The sequence below is a fragment of the Anser anser genome (genome assembly GCF_964211835.1).
Source record: "Anser anser genome assembly, chromosome: 2".
NCBI classification, from domain to species: domain Eukaryota; kingdom Metazoa; phylum Chordata; class Aves; order Anseriformes; family Anatidae; genus Anser; species Anser anser.
In genome coordinates, this window is record NC_139721.1 from 22,578,928 (window position 1) to 22,602,044 (window position 23,117).

Here is a 23,117-nt window from a genome sequence, read left to right on the forward strand (position 1 = left end):
AAACAGGGATCAATATAAGAAAAACTGCACTATCAGGTGGTTTTAAAATCTTGTCTTAAAAGAATGTCTTTAAGGCAGCACAGAAAATGAAAAAAAGTGGCAATGATGAGGTTGTGAACTTTATTCTTTCTTCAAGACTCTTGCCTGCCTGCATGTAAAAAATGGATTTTCAAGTTACCTAACGAAATATTCGTAATCAGCTGGTAAATACATATCACCTCTCATTCCCTGGTTGTTCAGTTTGGTAACCTGGGGGCTGATACGCAGAAATGGTAACTGTATCACCCAAAGACAATAGGAACTGTGCTTCCAACACCTAAATACCTGTATTTTTAAGTAACTTGGACACAAAATTGTCAGTTTTAAACTGGCAACGTTAATGTAATGAAAAAAACCTTCACCTCTGTTACCTCCTGTGAAATGGCAAGGGCATACTACCCCATCACCCACAGGAGGGTTGTGCAAGTAAATGAATTTGTTTGTAGTGCTCAGATCCTAAAGCAGTAAGCAACACAGAGGAAATATGTAATTATTTTGTAGAGCTAGGTTCACATAATGTGTTAGACTGTATAAACGTGTGTACCGGGATTAATAGAAAAACCCAACACTGAAGAGTTGCTCACTAAATGACTGATAACAGCTCACTCTGTGTGCTGAGTAAAGAAAAGATATTTATGAAAAAAGTTACACAATTCAACAAACTACAGTAAGTACACACAAGAGAGACGAATTATGATGGCATAGGAAAATGTAGGTCTATTTTCTAACTTTCAATACAACCTTAATTATATTCTACATAGTACTGTAGTTATAAATACATAATTCACAACATAGATAATACATAACAGTTTAATTTGCAGGAGTCTGTGATTCTTCAGGAGTCAGACTACAAGTCACTTAAATCTTTTTAACTAAATTCTAATGAACTGTCATACTACACCACTTATATTCTGTATTAAAGAAACACAATATAAATATTATTTTCATGTTTGCAGTGTTAGCATTTTAGATTGTATGAATTTGTAGTGCCAGGTATCCAGATTCCAAAGAACCCAAGAGAAGGCAGATCATTAAATTTTCCAAAACCAACTTAAAAGTCAGCTTTTATAAACATACTTCAATAAATTTTAAAATCTCAGTTGTTCAAGAGCCAGAAGCAGGTTGTTTACATTTTATTGGAAATTTGCCAAACTCAGGCTTCTAGAGGGGTAAAACTTCTATAATGACCTTGAAAAGAAAATAAATAATCAGGCCTTAAACCTATGACTGACCTAGGACTGACCATTCCTCAACTGTGATCTCAGTTCAGGGTAACGATGGGAGGAAAATTTCATGTTCATCAGCAAGGAATACAACATTTTTCTGATGATCTAATTGTGTGTATATATGTGCATATCTATAAATAGATTACGTTATGAAAATAGAGCTTAAAGTCAATGCTTACCTGGTCCATTAAGGAAGTCTTTAATTTGTACTGTGATAAGAGGAGGTGGAATACCACTTTTAGCATCTACTTCTCCTGCTACTGTTTGCAGCCAAATCTTGCAATAATCCAGAGCTTCTGGTAGAGTCTTTCCAGGATCTACAGGGGACAATGATCATATTCATTAACAATATTCCAGGAATATGATACATAACGAAATACTAAATACGAAATTCATTAAGTAAAACTGAGAAGTTTAAAATGTATACACAGTAGACAAAATTCTTAATACTTTTACACACATCATTTGTGCAGACATAGATAGTGCATGTGTTTAACAATGCATGCATACATATGCAAGAGAGCAAATCTATATCACACAAAATGAAGAAAAATTGCAAAAATACCAAGTGAAATATGAGTAAAAGATATTACCCATCACAAGACAACTTTTAATGGCACTTAAATTGATCTTTTGTTAGCAGTACTACTTAGAAGAGAAACAGTGATCAAAAATCACTTTCTAGACTGTATTTTCATTACCATGTAAGAAAACGGTAACAGCAACATAAAGTTTAAGAGATCAGAATGCTAACAGATCTCGAGGACAAAGCACGATGATATTGCAGTTATATCATTCTCTTCAGAGTTTCACTCACACAGCATGTTTAGCTTCTAAAAACAGTAGCTATTCTTGGATAGCATCTTGAATGGTATTCCTTTGATCGGTCCGTAATATCACACAAGTACATGAAAATTAATTTCCTCCAAGCGGTATTCCTTTCTTTATTTTCTGCATATCACAGATGGCAAAAACAGTGCTGTAGATAGGCTTTTTATTCTTTAGCAACTTGTGACCTTTGTTACAATAGTCCTGAATTCTGGTACTACACATTCTCAAATTCTAAATACTCCATCATTCTTTAGTATCAAGATTGCTACTTAAATTATCAAATATCTGCCTCACCCTTAAAGATTTAAGATTTTCTTGATTAAAGTTCATCTCTCCCATTTTCAGTCAATTAAAAATTGTTAGAATTGTTTTATTTAACTGAGTGTTACTGAATGGATTCCTTTCAAGAGCAGTATTTACATACCCACTATTATACTCAACATATGGTATCGTGGTATCACAGTCATATGTGGACTGGGTATATAAAGTCAGCTTTGGAATTTGTATTTCTTGACCTTATCATGTGATTCATATAAAACTTGGCACATATGAACCCTTATGTGATTTCAAAGAACCTACTGAAACCAATTGATCATGACTTTAGATCTATATGGAAAAGATCAAAAGTTAGCACATTCTTCTGTTTTTATTTGATCAATTTTCAGGCAATGACTTTACAGCAGTATTTGTACTGCATGGCATATACATTACAGCCTTTCCTTCCCTTTATTCCCACTATACATTTATAAAGTCAGCTCTCAACAGTTGTTTAAGAGCTGTCACTGCATACAACAGATTTGTATATTTTCCATGTGAATTTCTACATTTTTATGGTTTTCAGCCCTTTTCTTTAATTACACTAACCAGAATTGTATGGCATACTCTCTTTTCTGTAGTAACTGCTTTAGGGAATTTCTTTTTCCTGTGTCTGGATTTTGGCTAGCATACTGAAAATAATAATACATTTTTTTTTTTACCACTGAGGTACACATTATTTTCAAAACATAGTTTTGTAGTTGTTCCGAGCAAGGATCTCAGACTTGGATCTATACTTGGATCTATTTAGTTTTGTACTGGTAGCTCATCATAAACAATATACTCATGTTTTTCAGAACTTATAGCATTGTAAAAATTACATTGTGCAATGCACATCGCTAAATCACTTAAATTGATCTTTTTATTTTATTTATTGTTCCTTCAGAAATACTAATGTAAACATTGAGGTTTGCTAATATGGAGTAAAATATTACAATATGCTATTACTTTGTCTCATTTCTGAACGATATTGTGCCATACTTTATATAACAACCTAGATCAACCACTAGAAATTAAGAAATTCCAGTAAATTTAGTCAAACATTGCTTTTTCAGAATATACTTACAGGTATTCCTACTATCCTAAGACATGTTTACGTTATAAAACAGCTAATAATCATTTCACAGTTGCAGTTGTTCAAAGATGAAAATTTCTTTAATGAAAGGAACTTACATAGCAGAAAATCCATGCATGACATAATACATTAGCTATACAAATACCAGCCTCAGGGCACTGTATTGCAGGGTTGCATGTATTGCAGCAAGTAAGCACAGAATCAAAAAAAAAATAATAAAAAAATAAAGGAGCCATTGGGCTCTTGGAAGATTATTTTGCTCTGTCATGTCTCCAAGGTGTGCAGCACCATCATCAACCCTTCAGTACCAGGGATGTATCAGGACTGGGACACATGAACAGTGAGAAAGACCTCAGAATTTACACATTAGGGACACAATGCAAAGACACCTCAACACACAAAACTAGCCCAAGCCCAACAAAATATGTTACTTTTAACCCAGCACTGGCCTTACAGAGTTCAAGGTTTTTTTTTCTTTTTTAATTTTTATTTATTTATTTTTATTTCAGGTGGAACCATGCTATGATGAAACCGAGATCATTCTGGAAGCAGGACAGCTGCATTGTCACAGTTCAGCATCTGAGGTAATAATTCTGAAGGGCCATGCAAAGAATGAGTTTGAGTGTTTCCAAGCACATGGCATGGTTTATTTGGACCTGCATGACAGACTTGACTTTACATCCAAGTATATCAGGCATGGATCAATAAATAATTTTTTATACAATGAGAAGAAAGCTAAATCCCAGAGGTTTCAAAACTGTCTGTACAAGTGCTTATATTAAAAACTTGAAGAAAGCTCCATAGAGGAGCTGCTAAATGTATCTGGGTAGGGCAATTTCATTTACATTGAAGGTCGAAAGAGTAAAATATGTGTATCCTGATTAAAAAAAATAAAAATCTTCTACGGTAGAAAACAGCATATGTGTTTTCATAGGATTAAGGATCAGGAAAAGAATAGAACAATACAAACAAATAAATAAATTCCTATGCCACTGGGCAGAGGAATCACCAGAGAAGCAATAGAATGAAAAAAAAAAAGAGAAAATTTAGGCTGAAAAGTAAGAAATTCCTGATGGGAAGAGCTATTAGGAAAAGGATTCTTCTCCCTCAAGGAAATGATGGAAATGTTCAAAATGTTTAAAAATACACTTGACAAAACACTATAAAATATACAATAGGGAACAATTATGCATCAGCAGGGAACTGGTCTGAATAATGTATTATAATAGGTCATTTCCATTTCCATTTTCTATGATTCTCCCAAAAATCAACACTTAAATTTGCAGTTATTTGTATAAAGAAAATGCTGGAGAAAACCCAAGGGATGCATATATAAGCAAAAGGAGAGGCTAGAATTACTCCGCAGCAAGCCAAGAGAGAGAAAAGAAAGGCATGAAAAGTTGAGAGCGGTGAAGACGGCCAGAAATTCTATCCTCCGCACGATGTGAAAAATTTGTCTGGGGCAGCAAAAGAGAAATGCTAGGACAACTATCACAGATCGACAACCAAGAGTGTAATTTAAAATCTGTAAGACTGAAAAGCTGCAAGACCTTGAATACTTCCACATTGTTTTCCTTTATTATTATTATTATTCAAATGAAAAAGATATATTTCTGGCTATTTTTGAATCCTCTGAACATTCAAAGCCACTTTTAGTCCTGGTAAGTTTCAGACCTCGTCTCCAAAATTCACAGTTTATGAAGTAACTTCCTAAACTCGACTTGGATTTGCAAGTTTTGATTGCAGTTACCTCCCCCTCATTCTCATGTTAATAGGAGACGACAAACCCAAACTTCTGAGGGGGGAAAGGAAAGGATGGAGGCAGGAGAAATTTCACATCTCGAAGATTTTCATTTTTCAAAACGTGTTTTTTGACCCTGTTTGTACCTGACAGCCAGGGCACCCTGGGGGAACAGCCCACGGCAGGCGTTAGCAGGGCGACCGGGCTACCGAGCAACTTGGCCCCTCCAGCTGGAACCTCACCCAGGCCGAATGAGATCTCCAACAGGCTTTTATTTCAATGGATGAATCATGGCTTGGTTTGCAGTCAATTTTGCAAGCCAGTACGATGCTGCAATCTTCTCTGCACTTCCAACTCCGAAGTGGGACGTTTGGTGTTATTTTAGAAATGGTTTCCATTGGAATTTAGTGAACTTAAATGGGAAAACATTTCTGTGAGTGTACTCACAAGTGCTGTGTCAGGAAGTTCCCAAATGAGCATTTACAGTAACCCAAGGCATGCACACCCCTAGGCCAGCTCATCTTTACTGCTGGGGGCTGCACACCCTTACATCCCTGGATGCGGATGCGCTGGACGATAAATATACTCAGAGGGGAGCAGGTGATACTCCAGCACAACTCCCTCAGTGCTGTGCTAAGTAACAGCTTTAAATCCTCTTTCTGCTTCGGAGGAAGCCCAAGCTGACAGAGAGGCAGTGAATGAGACTTCCTGCCAGATCCAGCCTGTGTTTCTCTCCATTCAGCCTGGGCTTTTTCATTAGATCAGAGGTTACATGTGGTCTTAGCTACTGCATCTGCTCTTCATGGACCCCCTGCCATCAAAGGCGTGGGTGTAAAAAAAAAATAAAATTAAAGGAAAAAAAAAAAAAGAGAATAATTTTGGATGGCCTCACAATGGCTATTTTTTTTGCAAATGCTTCATTGGAGGAAGTTGAAGAAATTCCATGCATAACACATTTATTTGGAAATTTCTCTCCTTTATAATGGCCAAGCAGCACAACCACCTCTTTGAAAATAAACAAACAAACAAATAGAAAAAAGATTTTTCAAGAATGCCCAGAGCACAATGCTCAGGAAATGAGGCAATTTTGTATCTGGATTACATTACCTGAAACAAAGCAAATAAAAGTTTAAAAAAATATTTATAAAAGCAGCTTATGAGATTACATTAAAAACAATTGCACCCACTTTTATTTAAGTGGAAATGGCCAACGCTCTGTTAGCAAAAACTAACGGCTAGCAGATGCCATTTTTTTAAAACGTAGGATGAGCAATGAATAAAAAGGGTTGTTTTATAGTATCTTTTAGGCTACCTACAAAGGATCTTACAAGTCAACTCAGGGAACAGCTAGTCTTTTTAATGACATTTATTGAGGGTTTAATATTTATCCCATTAATACATTTACTTTGATTTGAAGTTCCTATACCTGGCACTAAGTACCATAACCATAATCAAGCTGTGCGAGTACAAAAATAATTTAAAACACAAATGAAGCAGCTTAGCACAACCATAATAAAACAGAGCTAACATTGTAACAACCTAGTAACTTTCCTCCTCCTCCAGACTGACTTGCCAGTGGACGTGCTTTGAGAGAAAGATTGAGGAAATTGAAAGCACAGCCACTAGTCTTTAGCTCTAAGGCAGGCAAATGCTCCCAGATACAGACACAGGCCTGCTGGAAATGTGTTACTGCTAACTGATAATTGACATGCTAATAGTACTTAACTTTTAAATATTCTATTTCCTCCAATTTTCTTCTTATGCACTTATTTCTTTCATCTTTCAGAGTAAGTAAAAAACAGCCCCAAACACAGCTAGTGAACAGAGGAACCAAGTTCTTTGGAAAAAGCTCAGTGTTTTAGCCACTGGGCAATACTCTCTCACACATAAAAGAGTGATAGCTTACTGTAAAAATCCTGAATTTTAAGCTCCATTAACTTGAAATCTTAAAAAAAAAATAAAATTCCTTATCCCAAATAAAATGTATGTGGCTTCATAACAGTATTAGAATCTTCACATGTTCAAAGTAGTAAATTATCACAAATTTAATTTTGTCAGTTACCTACTGTTACCTATTATTTTCTTCAGACTTCATGCTGGTGCAGTTTTACAGGATATTTTCCCTATTTTATTCAAAGCTTTATAAAACAGACTCTCATCAAATACCTGTTAGAAATAGCTATAAGGTCCAGAATATTCTTTGTTGATTTACAGTTGAACAATGTAATACACTCATGGAAAAGGTAAGGGATAAAAGCCATAACTAGGTCTAAACTACGATCAGCTTTTCTTTACTCCCAAACTGTCTTGGGAGCTACCTTCCATGAAAAAGTAAGACCTTCGTTGTTTCATAATAGAATCTTGTATTGCTTCTGCCTTGCAAGATTTGAGAGAATTGGTTTAAAAATGTAGACTTTTTGCTGAAAAGCAATAAGGAATTATAGCACTGCATTTCGTAAGACCTGTAGCCATTGCAGTTGAACTAATAGCAGTTGTCTTCAGAATTACACAACAAAACTGATTCAAAACAATTTTCCAAATGTTTTAGAATATTCCTAAAATGTTCTTATGCGGCATATATGGTATATACACATGCACAGGATGATTTGAAATGTCACAGTTTTTATTAGCATGTTTTGGATCTAATCTACATAGTTCATATACAGTTAGCTACGTAAGCTTAACCGCATTAGTATAAGTAATGAGAAACCACCCCCACAGGAGTACCAATAAAACTTCATAACAAACGACATATTTTTTCTTCTGCCCGGAGGAGTCTTAATTTCATCAGGTTGTGATGAAATTTGCCATGTTATATCTGTTGCTGTGCTGTTGCCCATCTCCATCCTGTGGTGTCATGCACACAATGTTTTCATCAGGCTTAGTCCCACTGTTAAAGATGTTTTTCAAGGGGGAATATGCTCCGTTGGTAACCTAGTTTAAATATATCCTTCATATTTAGCTTGTGGCCTTCTCCCCATTGTACCTTAGATAATGGAGAATTAGTTGGCATGCTGACACACAGACACAAGAAGGGAAGTCTTTTAGAATTTAACTGGAAATATTCTTTAGCAACTTTCCCTGTAAATTAAACATCATTTCTACCCTCTTTCCACCTTCCAGTCCTTAACATACAGAGAAAAAAACCAAAACAGTACATAGCTATTGTACAGACGGAGAGAATCCAACTTATTTTTTTCAAATGAACTTTATATCATTCTTCATTTGGACGATACATCTCTTTCAGATAAAGCTGTCAGCAAATAATCACAATGTCATGAAAAACTGGAGTGATTGATGAAATTGACTGCAGCAACATAGAAAATGCAGTGCAACATTCCTGATGTTGTATTATATGCTATGTAATATATATAGTGTGTGTATATAGATATATACACATATACACACATACATATAAAAAAATAGTTAATTGCAGTTTTGCCTCAAATATGAGTGCTAGAAATTAAAAATACAAGTTTCCAAAGCTACATGTTACCACAATGGTATGACAACATTAATCTTGAATGGTGCAATCACAAGCACAGCAGGTCTTCCTAAACAAGAGGCAATAAAAACTTTATACTGCCTATTTTGTTGTGCAAATTAGCATATGACTTAAAGTGTTTAAGTGTGGATTAGTTTTATTAACTTACTAATACATTTAGGGTGGTGTTTTCAGGCACTAGAACTTTGGCACCCACGTCTCAAACTCTATTAAAAAAAGGCATAATGCTTTGGCAGAAAGCACAAGATTCTGCCTGATACACGAGTTAAGTATTTATTACTGCCCACAAAAGCAGCAGGATGAGACCAGAACTTCTGCGTTCACATCATGTCTGACTCCCACCTCCACACTGTTTCACCTTTGCCCGACACAAAAACAAAAAGCCAAAGAAAAGGATGAGTCCCATGTAGGACTAATCTCTGGTTCTCCAAGACCTTTCCAGCTCTCTAGATGGTGAGCTAGGAGCTCTCAGACCGTGTGTTCCTATCATCTTTTCTACTCACACTTCTTGCCATGCTTCTGTGCTCTCTGATCCACCTTTATTTTGTAGGAAGACTTTATTGCTTTATAGCTCCCATAGGTACAAAGGTAGCAAAAGGCTTTGGAAGTTAACAGTAGCTGCAGAATGGAGAGAACTTTGCCCAGTTTATTGGTAATGCAATAGCAGCTTGTACAAGGACACATCTGAGTGTCTCAGACATGAAAATGAAGTTGTAACTTCATGAAGTTGTGATCTTAAACTTACAACTACTCCCACTGCCCTTCAAGCTTTGCTTTGTTAATGGATTTGTTAATTCTTTTCATATTAATTATTACAATGATAATCTTTTATATGGTATTTAACAAATAAAGATGGGAATCTGAAGTAAATCAAACTCATGACACATCTATGTTTCTCTCAAGACAGGATAGCAAAAACAAAGGAAGATGAAAATGGAGGACTGATAAAAGACGCATTCTCTGCCATGTTTTCTCATCTCTATTTTAAGTTTTTTCTCTCCAGCTCTCTATTCTTCCTCACTGTTTAATCCCTTTATAAGTTCCACTATCACTCAGACTTCTGGAAGAAGTTAAGATTTATCAAAAATAGCATTTATTAGTCTTTAATGGCATCTATTAGTCCAAACACATGGCTTTAATCCCAATTTTCAGAAGATACAATCTATACAATCTCATTCAGTAGAGATTCAGTATAGCTGCATAAAAAAGATATTATACTTTTTGTAACTAGTGTGCTGTATGAAATCTGGCATGAAAAAACTAGCAATGTTTTTTATCTACAACTCTCATTCAGTGAATAAGTTAAAAAAGAACAACAAACAAACAAACCCGTCTCTAGCTATTTTTTCATCAAATTCCTGCATCCTCAGGTACACTTCTTTTTTTTTTTTTTTTCATAACAGTCTGTAGTGTAATGATGCATCTCATTAAATTCTTATACTAAGTACTGGCTGTCAGAGAAATGAATTGCAACCATTCGATTTCTCTCTTCATCAGTACACATAAGACAGACAAAGAATTTTTCTAAATTTTTCCACTAAGCAGTTATTCTGTTCTTTCTTACTATAAACTTTGCATATGACATGAAAAAAGAAGTAAATTCATTAAAAACCTATATCTCAGCTGAATGAAAACTTAAAATAAATGACATCATTAGATGCCTTGGAAGATCACTATATTTTTCTTATAGATTATGATCAAAACACCAGGTGCTTCTAAAATGTTTTTCTTTAAATTTTACCAGTATTTTAATTTGGGGAAATATTGTGATACTCAGCCTCATGAAATGCTTTTTTGTATGAAATCTGCTTGACTTACAACTATTCTGTAGACAACACTGAGAAGTTGAAGTAATGGAACAGTCCCTATGACAATCTGGTGTTGAGAAAGTAATATTGAGGAACAGGATGAAATGGTTGCTGAAAGGTTCAATCTTAATTTCAAACGTTTTTCACACTCGACTGATTTAGCTGTGGTGTATAATCCTTAAAAAATGAATATTTACCGATTGATTTCTAAAGATGTCCTAGAAGTCCACCAGTTGTTTTCTCTTCCACCACCCCAGTAGCTTTAAGAAGTGTAATTATTTTGACATTTATACCCAGGAATGAATGCTGAATGATCTTACCTGTACACTTGTAGTCTGAGGCTACTCCCTTAAGACCAGCATCAAACACTGATATTTCTACCTTCTGCTTTCTGTGGTGGCAGCTGAGGAGCACAGAGGGCTGTGATACAACAAGGTAGAGAAATGGTTGCAGCTCTATGTCACCAGTTCCCCTGCGACCGGGCTGCCGAACAATAGTTATACCCAGGGCTTGTCGAGCAGATGACCTTGTGGAAGCATGCAGACTTTCCAGAGACAAAAGACCAGTTTTTCTTCCCGTAGACGGGGGAACATTGCTGCTCAAAAGATCATCTGCTGTGACGGAGGAAATGCATGGCTGACTGGGCTTCTTGGTATCATGGCTGCTACCTGAGCCTGCTTCTGGAAGGTTCAAGGAGCTTTTGCTTATTTTCTCACCATCTTTCTGCTCTTGTGGTGATTTTGGTTTAGGTAAGGCAGTGCATGAGTAAGTCATCAGGGAGATCCGACTTGCTGTAACAAAAATGTCAAAAGGGATGAAATTGAGATTCTTCACAATGGAAGACTGGCGGGAGGGACGGGCAATGCGGTGCTGGCTGGTGCCACTGTGCTGCTCGATCTGAACGATTCTGATCTTAACGCTGTCACTGCCAATTCCACTGTCCTGTGCTCCACTGTAACGTGAAGAAGTCTCAACTGTTCCCCCATCACACACGTCCATTTTTTTCTGCTCTTGTTTGGAAACCTGCAAAGGAAAATATTATATTAGCTTATTATATCCATATCCCAACTGTTTCCATTTCAGTGGCAGCAAACAATCACTCTATAAACATGATGTCAAAAAAGAGAATTATAAAAAAATATCTGCCAAGTTAACTTTAACAGAGTAATCACTCATGAAAACACAGCAGGTGTCTGTTCCAATGAAATGATGACTCACAACAGATGAAGTGCCAAAAGAACATGTGAAGGAAAAAAATAAAGATTTCTAGGCTTACAATTCATTTTTTAAATGGTTCCTTATATGGTAAAGATTCTACAAGAAATATATAGATTAATATGAAACCATATCTCTATAAAAGAATCCATCGTAAATAAAAAGCCTAGTCATAACTATTCTCTAGTTTTGAGCACTGATGCTCAAGAAGTTCTCTTTGGCACTAAAATATTTTACTGTGGTAACACGAAGGAGATAGCAATATTAATCTACTGCAAAATCACGAAAAGATTAAATAGAAATTGTAAGCTGAAAAGTGTAAATATTATGTTGCAGAACTAATATTTTTCTTAGAGTAATGGAAATGACAGCTAACTTACATAAAACACCAAAGTTGAAGGAAACATCACACAATATCTACACACTGCCCCTGTGATGGGGTATGAGTTCTTAAGCTTACCAAGGCTCACCGAGCGTAATCTTGGCTGTGACATCCACAGGGTTTCAGGTGAGAAATCATTGTATATAGAAATATTTCAAAAATAAAACATACACCACTGAATAAACACTTAAAATAACTTCTATTGTAGAAAATAAAACAATGAAACAAAATTTATTTGCAAGGCTTACTATCCAGGAACAGGATACATTTGTAAATACTGCCACTGAAACAAGTAGAAATCCTACAAAGAACCTGAGGACAAGGGGAGCACATATGCAAAAATATTTGGAAAGAAAAAAATTGCATAAATTCAATAATAATAATAACAGTAATGATGATGGAAGACCAACTCCTGTGATTCACATGACTTTAGAGTCATGCATTACCATGGGTCGCTTCCACAGAATTACTAGCACTTCTATCTGTGCTGCCCAGAAGAAGTGTTTCTGCTCCACTTAGTAGAAGCGTTACCATAAGAAATGCCCTACTCAATCAGACGCATGATCCATCCAGGACAGTATGCCGTTTCTGACAGTGCTAGGAGGAGACCCTATTGAGAGAGACGGGATGCTGGCCACTTACTGCAATTTGTTCCCCTTCTACTCCCTAAGCATCCATAGCTGCTGCATTCGGGATGCTGGTGGGTACACATGCCTGTGTAGTCCTTTTAGTGACACTTTCTAGACTTCTTGTCATGATTCCTCCACTTCGTTTTTGAATATGCTGACACCGTCTGGCCTCCACAAGCAAATTTCAAAATCTGTATTCAGTTTAAACTAATCTCCCGCTAGTTCTACTGCATGTCCCCAGTTTTTTGTAGTGTAGGATTTGAACAACTGTTTCACAGTCAGCTTTGTCAGCACCGTTATGACTTTGTAAACCTTGATCATATTCCTCCCTCAACCTTCTCTCAGGACAGTAGGGCCCCAGCTTTTTGGGTATCTCTTCACAAAGCAACTGCTCCAGCACATTTAGTTTTTGTTTCCTCTCTCTGACTTATCTAACTCCACTATGCACTTCTCGAGTACTCTACACAGCATTCAAGAAATAGGACTACTACGGTTTTATAAAGCAGCAAAATGATGTCTTGTGTCTTGCTCTCAATCTCCAAACTGATTATGTCCAGTTTTTTTTTTTTTTGGCTGCCACTGCACACTGACTCAATGATATCATTTATTTTTTTTCCAGGACCTACTTCAACAGTTTCTTTTTGTCTTTTCCACTCTAACGAATCTTTGAAAAGGGGGATATAAAATAGGGCAAAACATACCTTAACTTCCATTTGAAAACTGTAAGCGTGAATTAAAAGAACTTACAAAATTTATCAGCAACTACAGAAATGAAGGGCAGTGATTACCGAATTTCTTCAAACTTCAGTCTTTATACAGCAGTATATGTAGATTCTACATTTACTTTAGAAATTAGGTGGTGGTGGTAGTTAAAGAAAAGCTGCTTTTCTAAAGGTTCCTTTACATTGCGCTTTCTGAAACAAAGGGAATAAACCCTCCCCCTCTTTCTTTAAAGGCATGGCCATACTAAAGAAAAGTATTACAAAGGAAATCCTGAAACAGAACCATTAACTAGCTGAGATTTTCTTTGAAAAGTTTTTTGCCAGCTCTGGTTACAGTCTTTTCATATTCACTCACGTACATATTTTTCAAATAACCAATAAACTTCCTTGTGGCTGATTTCTATGACAGACTCATATCACTGACTTGTAAAAGTGATAGCAGTTTTAATGCAGCCTCTGTAAAAATAACTGGAAACCATTCTAATGAATTACCACATTATAAGCCAAGAAACTGTGACCTCTCCTGATATCCTAGCAAGGTTAGACTATTTACACCTCAGCCTCTCTGTTTGGTAAACCATGAAGTGCTTTGGCCGTATCTTGTACTGATGGTACTTTCAAAATGGCATAGATGGTTTTACTGTTCATGCATTCAGGGCAAGCAAAAGGCAGAAGGGATGGAGCTGTGGAATGCTCTTGCCATATCATTTCATGGAAATACTGCCTGAAATGAAGTAGACAGCATATGCTGTTAAACACAGAAGTTCTTAATTACTCCAAAGCCTTCCATTCAGCACTATGAAAAAAATCTTTTTAGAGAGTACAGTTCTGCAGAGAAATACACTCTTCTGGCATCACATGGTATTCTCTTGTTTTCCTCTATGCAGGAGTAATTTCTACAGATACCTGACATATAAGTTATACCTGACTTCGCCAGAGGCATTGCAAATAGAATATCAGCCACCAAGTGGTAATCTTCCACAGAGAAAAACATTGCATGTGTATGACTGAGTGAAGGGAGAAAGCATCCTACTTCTGTTTTCTGAATGGATCATCTAATCTCACACCTAAGTATATTTGACTTAAACCCTAGTTCTTTTCTTCTGCCTTGTTTTATAACTAAGCATCTATTAAATGTGCTCCTCTGTGTGAAGCACCTCAAGGAAGGTAGAAAACCAGCTCTACCCCCATCCCCATTCAGACCTTGGTTTCTCTGACTACTCTCAGTCTACTGCAAGGGTGCTAATTGGTCCCAACTGCTGAGTTTCCTGTTCCGTGGACATTCAACTAAAAGAATTATTGAGACCCCCAAATCAATTCACACAGGTCACTGAACAGCAGTCAGATGGTAACTTCTGCTTAGTACTAAGTAGCATGCAATACGAACCAGTGCCCAAAAGGTAAAAAGCACCATATCCTATTGCAATTTTCCATGCCATCCAGCCCAACAATTAAACTTTGACTTACGTATTCTCTTACCATACATACTATAAAGGTTGGAACAAGTGAGGAATGATTTGCTAGACAGCTTTTTAATAATATTACCAAGTACAAAACAAAGGTGCAGAAGTACCACTGGAACTGTTTGCATCAATTTCTGCTCAGTAAGCATTAAGCCTTCTCCCAAGTTTCACAGTTAACCTGAAAGTATGCCTAATAATAAACCTGGGCATCATTTAGGTATTCCTCTAATGGGATAGGAGACGAGAGGGAATGACTCTCAGGGTAACTCCTCCAAAAAGATTTTTTGCTTTATTATGGAATAAATGGGCCAATACTTTAAAGACGTCAAGAACAGCAATATCAGCTTGCTGTTAGCAAATGTAATGGTAACATTTATCATTGGGCTGTATTATATCAATTCTCTTACTCTTTACATAACCCATTTAAAATGAACAATAAAAGTTTTCTTTAATTAGCTACTGGTGTGCATTAACATGATCATGATTAAACCATAAAAACCAACTGTACATTACTCTGGTCCCCTATCCCATGTGTTTTAAATTATTTTAGTTGAAAATGTACTTTGAGTCCCTTTTAAAAGTTCGACCTTCTGCTTTCAGAGAATTAAATGCATATTACTGTAGTGGAGAAGATAATGTTTCAGACCTCCAGGCATATATTAAACACACTGGCAGCACATTAGACAAAATGCTTTACTTATTAGATACTTCCTATTCTAAACAGTGTCATCAAAGGCTAAAAACAAAATCCATATAAAAGCTGCACAATGCTTCCACACAGAACCTGTGCCAAAATCCCTGTACTTTCCAACTAATGAGGAAAGGATGTGTACTCTTAACATATGAATGTAAGATTTTCCAAGCATTCACTTTAGGAAACAGGACTATTGATTCCACATGGCTTATGTTAAATGAAACTGTATTGGTAAAATAACCTTTAAGATATTTGGCATGATAACTGTAATTAAACAGTATTCAAAGGAGTAAAACAAAAGGGAATTTGGTTCCACAATGGCTAATTAAAATAAAATGAAAAAACACAGCATGTCATCTATCAAGATAAATTGTTATTGTTTAAGAACTATTTAAATACTGTTAAAATATACTTTTAGATAAAATCTGAAAGGACTGGAAAAATATTTGTGGCTTAAAAATGGATAGTTTGGCGAAGAAAAAAGTATAGGACGCTGAAATTTTATGCTGAGATAATAGCTTTAAAGCTTTGAGCATAACCAGATGGTACTTAAATCAGAGGAATTCTACAGTTTCACTGTCAGAATGAGTTGCAATATGGAAAGGTTTTCAATAGCTAGAAAAAACATGTCAAGATGATAGTTTACTTAGATCACTTCAGTGCATTTTCTCGTCTTTTCACAGTTATATATCCTATCAATACTAGACACCGTAGGAAAGGTGTTGAAAGCTACACTAGTAGCTAGGGAACTGCGGCTAATTCTTCCTTTTCATGTGTTGAGATAGGTAACTTTACTAGCTTAACCCCTTGAGTTCAATAGGGCATATGACATATATATCTATCTAGTGAGAGAGTGTGGAAATAGCATGTCCTGTAGAACACACACTGAGAAGCACATCTTAAAATCTATGGTAAATAAACAGATTTGCTTAACAAAATTGGCGAGCAGTCCCATCTGAGGTCAGTGCAACCTTAGCCAGGTAATCCTTATTTATTTTCTATTTCTGATGGAAGTCTTCAGACAGTAGAGACATGTCTTGAAAGTTTCAATCCATGAAGAGAGATAACAAAATTATCAAGGTAAACACACTAACATTTTAGACCAATAATTGACACATTTTCCAAATCAGAAAACGGTGTTTTACAATTGACATTTTTCATTATATTTTCACTTTCTTAATCTCTCTGGAGTTTTCAACAACAACAAACGTAAACACATGCAGTTTCACTGTAAACCTTTCTACCAGTTTTATTTTCTTTTACTGGTACTTTACTGCACTTTACAAACTAATTCTCTAATTAATGGATCAAACGTAAGCAATATAATCTTTGGAAGTGCAACTGCTCTAGATCAAAACCATCTACATCTGCATAATTTTTCCAGCTTCTCATATTAATTATGGTTATATAATGGTACTATTGAAGTAAAATTTCCAGCCTTCAGCATAGCCATTCCTTAACTCTGATCAAAAGCCTTCAGCCAATCATGAGATCATTCTTCACATTACATAAATTATGGAAAGAGTCACAAGTGTGAAACCACAGAATCAAAGTGCCAATCACATCTGGTACATCACCGTGACATGTGACCTAGTTTTATTTCTCTTGCTAAAAAGTAGCAGTATTTTCATGGAAATAAAAATCCTGCCTACCACACAAACTGAGCTAGAGAAAAATGAACACGTTCCTTTTTTTTTTTTTTTTTTTTTCTGTTGTGCTTAAACTGGAATTATGAAGAAAACACTGTGTATTTTCCTTCTGGATTTATTCTACATTCTTCATCTACTTCATCAAAGATTCTCCAACAGCATATGAATTTATTTGATGTACCATTGTTTTCCATAGATCTATTTTTGTTTTCTTTGTTAACTTGTTTACCACTTTGTTCTACTGAACAATTTTGTTTTGATTTGAATATGAATTGTATGAATGACTATAATTCTGACCACTATCAAAGTTAGTTTTTAAACTGACATATTAATCTCACATGGAAAATATAATGAAACACACACACAAAAACATTTTGGACTACTAAATTACTTTTTCTGGTCTAATAAAGTTGCTCTTAAGTTTTAAATTAAAACTTCAGTCATGCAGTTTAATATAGACAACTTGCTTGTACTTGTATCAATGTAACGATGCAGAAAGAGTTCTGTATCCCAAACTTTCCTACAAAAAGGCAACTAATAAATGAAGTCAAAATGATGCAACTAAAATATCAGAAATTTTTAAAGTAGCTTATTTCATATAAAAGTCAAATTGTTTTTTCACTAAATAATTTTCTTTTTAATCAGAATTTGCTGTAAAATAAATGATGTGAATTTTAAGTGTAATGCTGTTTATGGTCTCACAGGCCTAAAGAACTCCTCCTGACAGGAATTTTCAATTTTAGTTTTCATAATACTGCACGAATTATGTGAAAGATGTGACGGCTAGGAACAATACAACACAGCTTCTTTGTGTAATGTTTTTCCAGCACTTCAAAACTAGAGTAAGAGGCTACATTCTGTTAAACACTGATCCAAATATTCATAAATCAAAGCTGTGCTGAATGTTCCAATTGTAACATGGTTATATGCAAATGTTAAATCCTTTCTAACTCCAACAGAATTACTTTTTAAAATCTTAATACAAACTTTATGCTTATTATGCTATACTATTAAAGGCCAGTAAGAAATTTTGTGTTCATTTTTTTTTTTGCAGGCACACTTTCAAATTGAAAAGACCAGGCTGAAATCTGCCAGAATTCTTTGTCAAACAGTAATTTTTCCTTAATATTTTTAATAAAAGTATTGGTTTTTGTGTTATTTTTGAAAATTTAATTTCATAATTTTTAAGTTCATATCTTTGCCTTTACATGAAAAACATCTGGAATAAAATGAATATACATATCTACTTTATACACGATCAGTGTTTGTTCATTTTTGCACATTCTTTTTCTGGTTAAGGCCGAGAAACTATATTTTTCATGGGAGTCTGCTTGCATAGCTCTTGTACAAGTTTTAAAAAAAAAGTAGTTGAAATTTCAGCTTGAGTTTGTATGACATTCTCTAGCATTTCAGTATTAAATTTTCAATATAACGATGTAATTGTACCAGTCACAGCTTTAGATCACATTTTCACACGCAGAAAGATCACTGAACTAAATTGTGCTTTAGGATTGATCTGATCTTATAAAAAGAACTTTGTCTCACCAAGCTAATTGAAAATGTCATAAAGCTGAATTAACTCACATTCACTGGTGTACCAAAGTACATTATAATAACAACAACATAACAAACAACCACTAACAAACACCCAAAGATGTGCAATTTTAAGTAATTAAGGCTGTACCTTCACAACAGAGAAAGATTGCTCTCAAACTCTAGAAAAAGACCAGTTACTCAAATCAGAGGCCAATACGGCTGCATAAACAGGTTTTCCATCAGAATTGGCACATCACAGCCTGTGGTGGGATTGTTTTAAGTGGTGTTGTCACTGACCAGTCCTGGGAAATCGCAGTGCAACTGGGTGGGATTAGGTGCAAAAAATTCAGGGTCCTACACACTGATGTTTTCTTGACCAGGTGTTCTATTATGGGTTAAAAACTTTCTCACGTGATGAGGATGTTTAAAATAAGAACTCAATGAACAATTTTTAAGTTCAATAATTTAAATCATTTTAGAATTCTAAATATGGAGATATCTGATGATTCAGTGTTAGGACATCCAGAGATAAGAAATTTAACAAAGTTATTTACTCCCATTGGAGTAAATTGGAATATTCTGCCATTAACTACTATTCCATGTTTGATGCATTACTAGATGCCAAATACCATAGCAGTGATTCAAAGCAGGATTCAACAAAACCTCGGGATGCTAATTTAAGCATTGTTTTCTAGGATAGAATGAATGAGTGTATGAACAATGAAATTAGTCATTGCTGCAACACAGTAACTTATTAGTTGGCTATCATAACATAGATTCTACCGGCAGACCCTTAATCAAATAAGCATACAGCTAAACAAACTATCTCCCAAATCATACGCTACAATTTTTTCTTTCAGATATATTAGAGCCTTTATATGTTTTGAACATCCTAAAGACAATTAAAATAACTAAAATCACAGCAGATTAGAAGACGTTATGTACAAACGTTGCCCAAGTCAACAAACTTCCTTCCACATTATTTCCAGTAATGTCAGACTGAGTCAGACTACATGCCACAAGCTGAAAAATCCACAGTACAGCAATCTCCAGTGAGAAATATCCAACTGCTGGCACACGATTGCTCACTGAAACGTATGCTGGGATGTTGACTGCCTAAGGTTTTAAAGCTTCCAGATGTCTGGAAAATTATCTTTTTTCCCTTAATGTTTTTTTTTAAGGTTGTTACATCTCACATGTATCAAGCCAGATACACTTGTACCTAGCCCAATGTTTGACTAAATCATGTTTCAATTTGTGTAGAGTACCTTACCAAAAGACTTCATGGGGAAGTAAAGCACATGAAGTGCTGTATGAACTGAAGACCAGGAAATTAAGAGTTCCAGAATACAGTTCATTTGATCTAGGCCATCAAAAAATATCCTCATTTTTAGCAAGCTGTTTGTCAGGGCCTTGGTGTGCAATTCCATGATAGACTGTTTTTGTGTCTTCTAAATTGTGCTTAGCATGACTGTATAAAACAGCCAGTTCAGGGTCCTGAAGCACACAAAATAATACCTCCCCCCCCCCCCCCCCCCCATCCCCCCAAAAAAAATCGGGGGAAAAAAGAAGGTATTTGTTTTTGGCATGTTCTATTTTGGGCACTGGTTCATTGTGCTATGTCTCAAGAGGAGAAGGACCGATTGTGGCAGTCCAGTTTGTAATCACTCAATTAGCCTCAAAATTACACCCTAAGTTGTGCTCTCTGAACTTCCTTAAAAATAATTAAAGAAAACAATTGTAGTATTGGAGCAGGAATGAGAGGTGAGAAACACAACCCTTGTAAGCCCGCTTCAGGAGAAGAAAATACACGGAACTACACCTTCAGGTTTTTCTGACTGATCGACTCTGGCAGTCTTCCAAGTGCCCTCATCTCCTCGGTGCTAGGAAGCTGGCTTCAAAGTGCCCAGAGCTCAAATCATGCTGAGATATGACTATATACCTTACTGGAAAATCAACTGAGAATTATTACGAAAGACATCCTGTAGTAGTCTGCCATTTTCAAAGCTTCTAACTGCAGTGCTAAGATTTCATTAGAACCATGTAACAGTGGGCTGGTGATGACATTAAAGAAAAGAAATGGGCCATAACATACACATAAGTTTTGTTCTCTCACTGAAAAACATTTTTGGCCTTTACCTGCTTCTATATGGTATTATTACGGCATATTATAATATATATTTAGATGTAAAAAGACTTTAGATTATTACTCAACATTATTTATATACTTTTTTTCATAAAAAGAATTTTTCTAATTTTGGTTCATAAAGTTTATTTTCCTTCACTAAGAACTTCTGTTTTCCTGGTTGTGGAAGCTTATTAAAATACTTTCTTAAATACTATTCCAAGTATTATTGCTCAATTATGCAACTGCTGCAGTGGCCATGTAGAAAATATGCACTGCTGTAAATGTAAATGCACACAACATAAAACCAATATGACCATGATCCATACTTTTGAAGTATATGTGAGGTGCTGCCTTAAAGCTAGTGTTCCAAATAGCCTCCAACTCTTCCACTATATCTCCTGTCATGCAAGGTACTCCTTTCCAAAGACAATTTTTAAGCTGTTGGTTCTCATTTCTAGTACTGAAAGAATAACCTTTGAAAAGCAAGCTCTGGATGGTTCATCTTCAGGAATCTCCAAACAGCTTGTACAAAAGATGGACAGAACTGCATTGTTTATTCAACACATGGTAAAAAACAACTTTTACGCATGTAATTTAAAATGTTCATCCTTTATTGTACTGCTATAGAATAGTTTATCAAAAGCAATCTTGGATGAGGTATCTTAACATTTACTGTTTGTCTCTAAAGCCTTTTTAAGATACCAAACCTACAGTATATGCAGTGGTATGACACAGCTATGAACTCCTTTTATTCAAATCTTTCATCTACAGCAAAATAAAAGTCAAGGAGAAGCATAAAAATGAATGGAACAAAAAAAACCCCAACGCATAAGAGATCAATGTTTTGCTTGAGTTACTACATAAATACTAACAAGCTTTAATTGCTTACAGAGATAAGCATTATTATATACTCATATTTAAATTATATATACAAATATATATTACAAAATGTATAGCTTTTATTCTAAAATTAGTTTTCAATTTTACAGTACCTACTGGAAAATTCTCTATCAGACTGCAGCCCATAAGAACCTGGGGAACCTGCTACTGAAGCTGAGAAACACATGGAGAATACAGTGAGAATGTGCAATTTATAAAAGCTAAATTTCTGACATATTATTTTGTTAGTTGGGCCAAACTGATTCTTGGCACAAATCTACATGCTGTGAGGGGCTTTATCATGGACAAACCCGGACAAATAGCGAGGCACTCAGCTCAAACCAGCCTATTGAGAAATTACTTTGTACGAACACCAAAGATCCAATACACATAATGGGTAAAAATCACGTGTTCAATGTGTAATAAACATTTACCTGAGGAAAACGCCTTATTGCCAGATGGAATCAATTTTATGAAATGACGAGAGATTTTCAAAAGCATGTAGATCAGTTAGGTGACCATATCCCAGTGAAAGACAACAACAGATTGGCAAAAAAGTTATTTGTGATTCCAAATCTTTCTTACTCTCTTCTCTCCCTGTTTTGGAAGCCTAAGAATCACCAAAATTGATTGACCTTTATTAGCAGGATTTTGGAGACTAGATTACTTATTCCAGTGGGAAACCAAAGAAGAGATAGAAATTACTCCAAGATCAGTGGTGAACTACTCCAAACAAACACTTAATTACCCCTATAGCTACGTGAAAAGAAGATGCCTGACTTTCTAAAATACTACATTAATTCACTGCTCTTCAGATGAGTTTGATGAAATCTGTAGGCAGGATCCCTCCTCAGTAAAGCCAATAGATTTTTAGAATCATAGAATCACCTAGGTTGAAAAAGACCTTCAAGATCACCAAGAAAAACTATCAACCTGACCTCATCACTAAACCACGTCCCTCAGTGCCATGTCCACACATCTCTTTAATACCTCCAGGGATGGGGACTCCACCACTTCCCTGTGCAGCCCATTCCAATGCTTCACCACCTTCTCTGTGAAGAAATTCTTCCTAATATCCTATCTAAAACGCCCCTAGTGCAACTTTAGACATTCCCCTCACATCCTATCACTTGTCACCTGAGAAAAGAGACTTACACCCTCCTCACTGTATCCTCCTTTCAGGCAGTTGTATGGAGTGATGAGGTCTCCCCTCAGCCTCCTTTTCTCCAGACTCAAGAATCCCAGTTCCCTCAGCTGCTCCTTATGAGTCTTGTTTGCTA

The 23,117-nt window shown here is 35.7% G+C and overlaps 1 protein-coding gene across 10 annotated transcripts in view; it reads right to left on the reverse strand.

The window, feature by feature from the left end:
- Positions 1-23,117, reverse strand: part of VPS13B (vacuolar protein sorting 13 homolog B) — a 478,347-nt gene that overhangs the window by 112,120 nt on the left and 343,110 nt on the right. For all 10 annotated transcript variants that reach the window (XM_083824116.1, XM_083824118.1, XM_083824115.1 and 7 more), the window contains 2 exons: positions 10,861-11,563; positions 1,445-1,582 (listed from right to left, as the gene is read on the reverse strand). In XM_083824116.1, the coding sequence (XP_083680242.1) occupies positions 1,445-1,582; positions 10,861-11,563 (841 nt within the window). The remainder of the gene's footprint in view (positions 1-1,444; positions 1,583-10,860; positions 11,564-23,117) is intronic.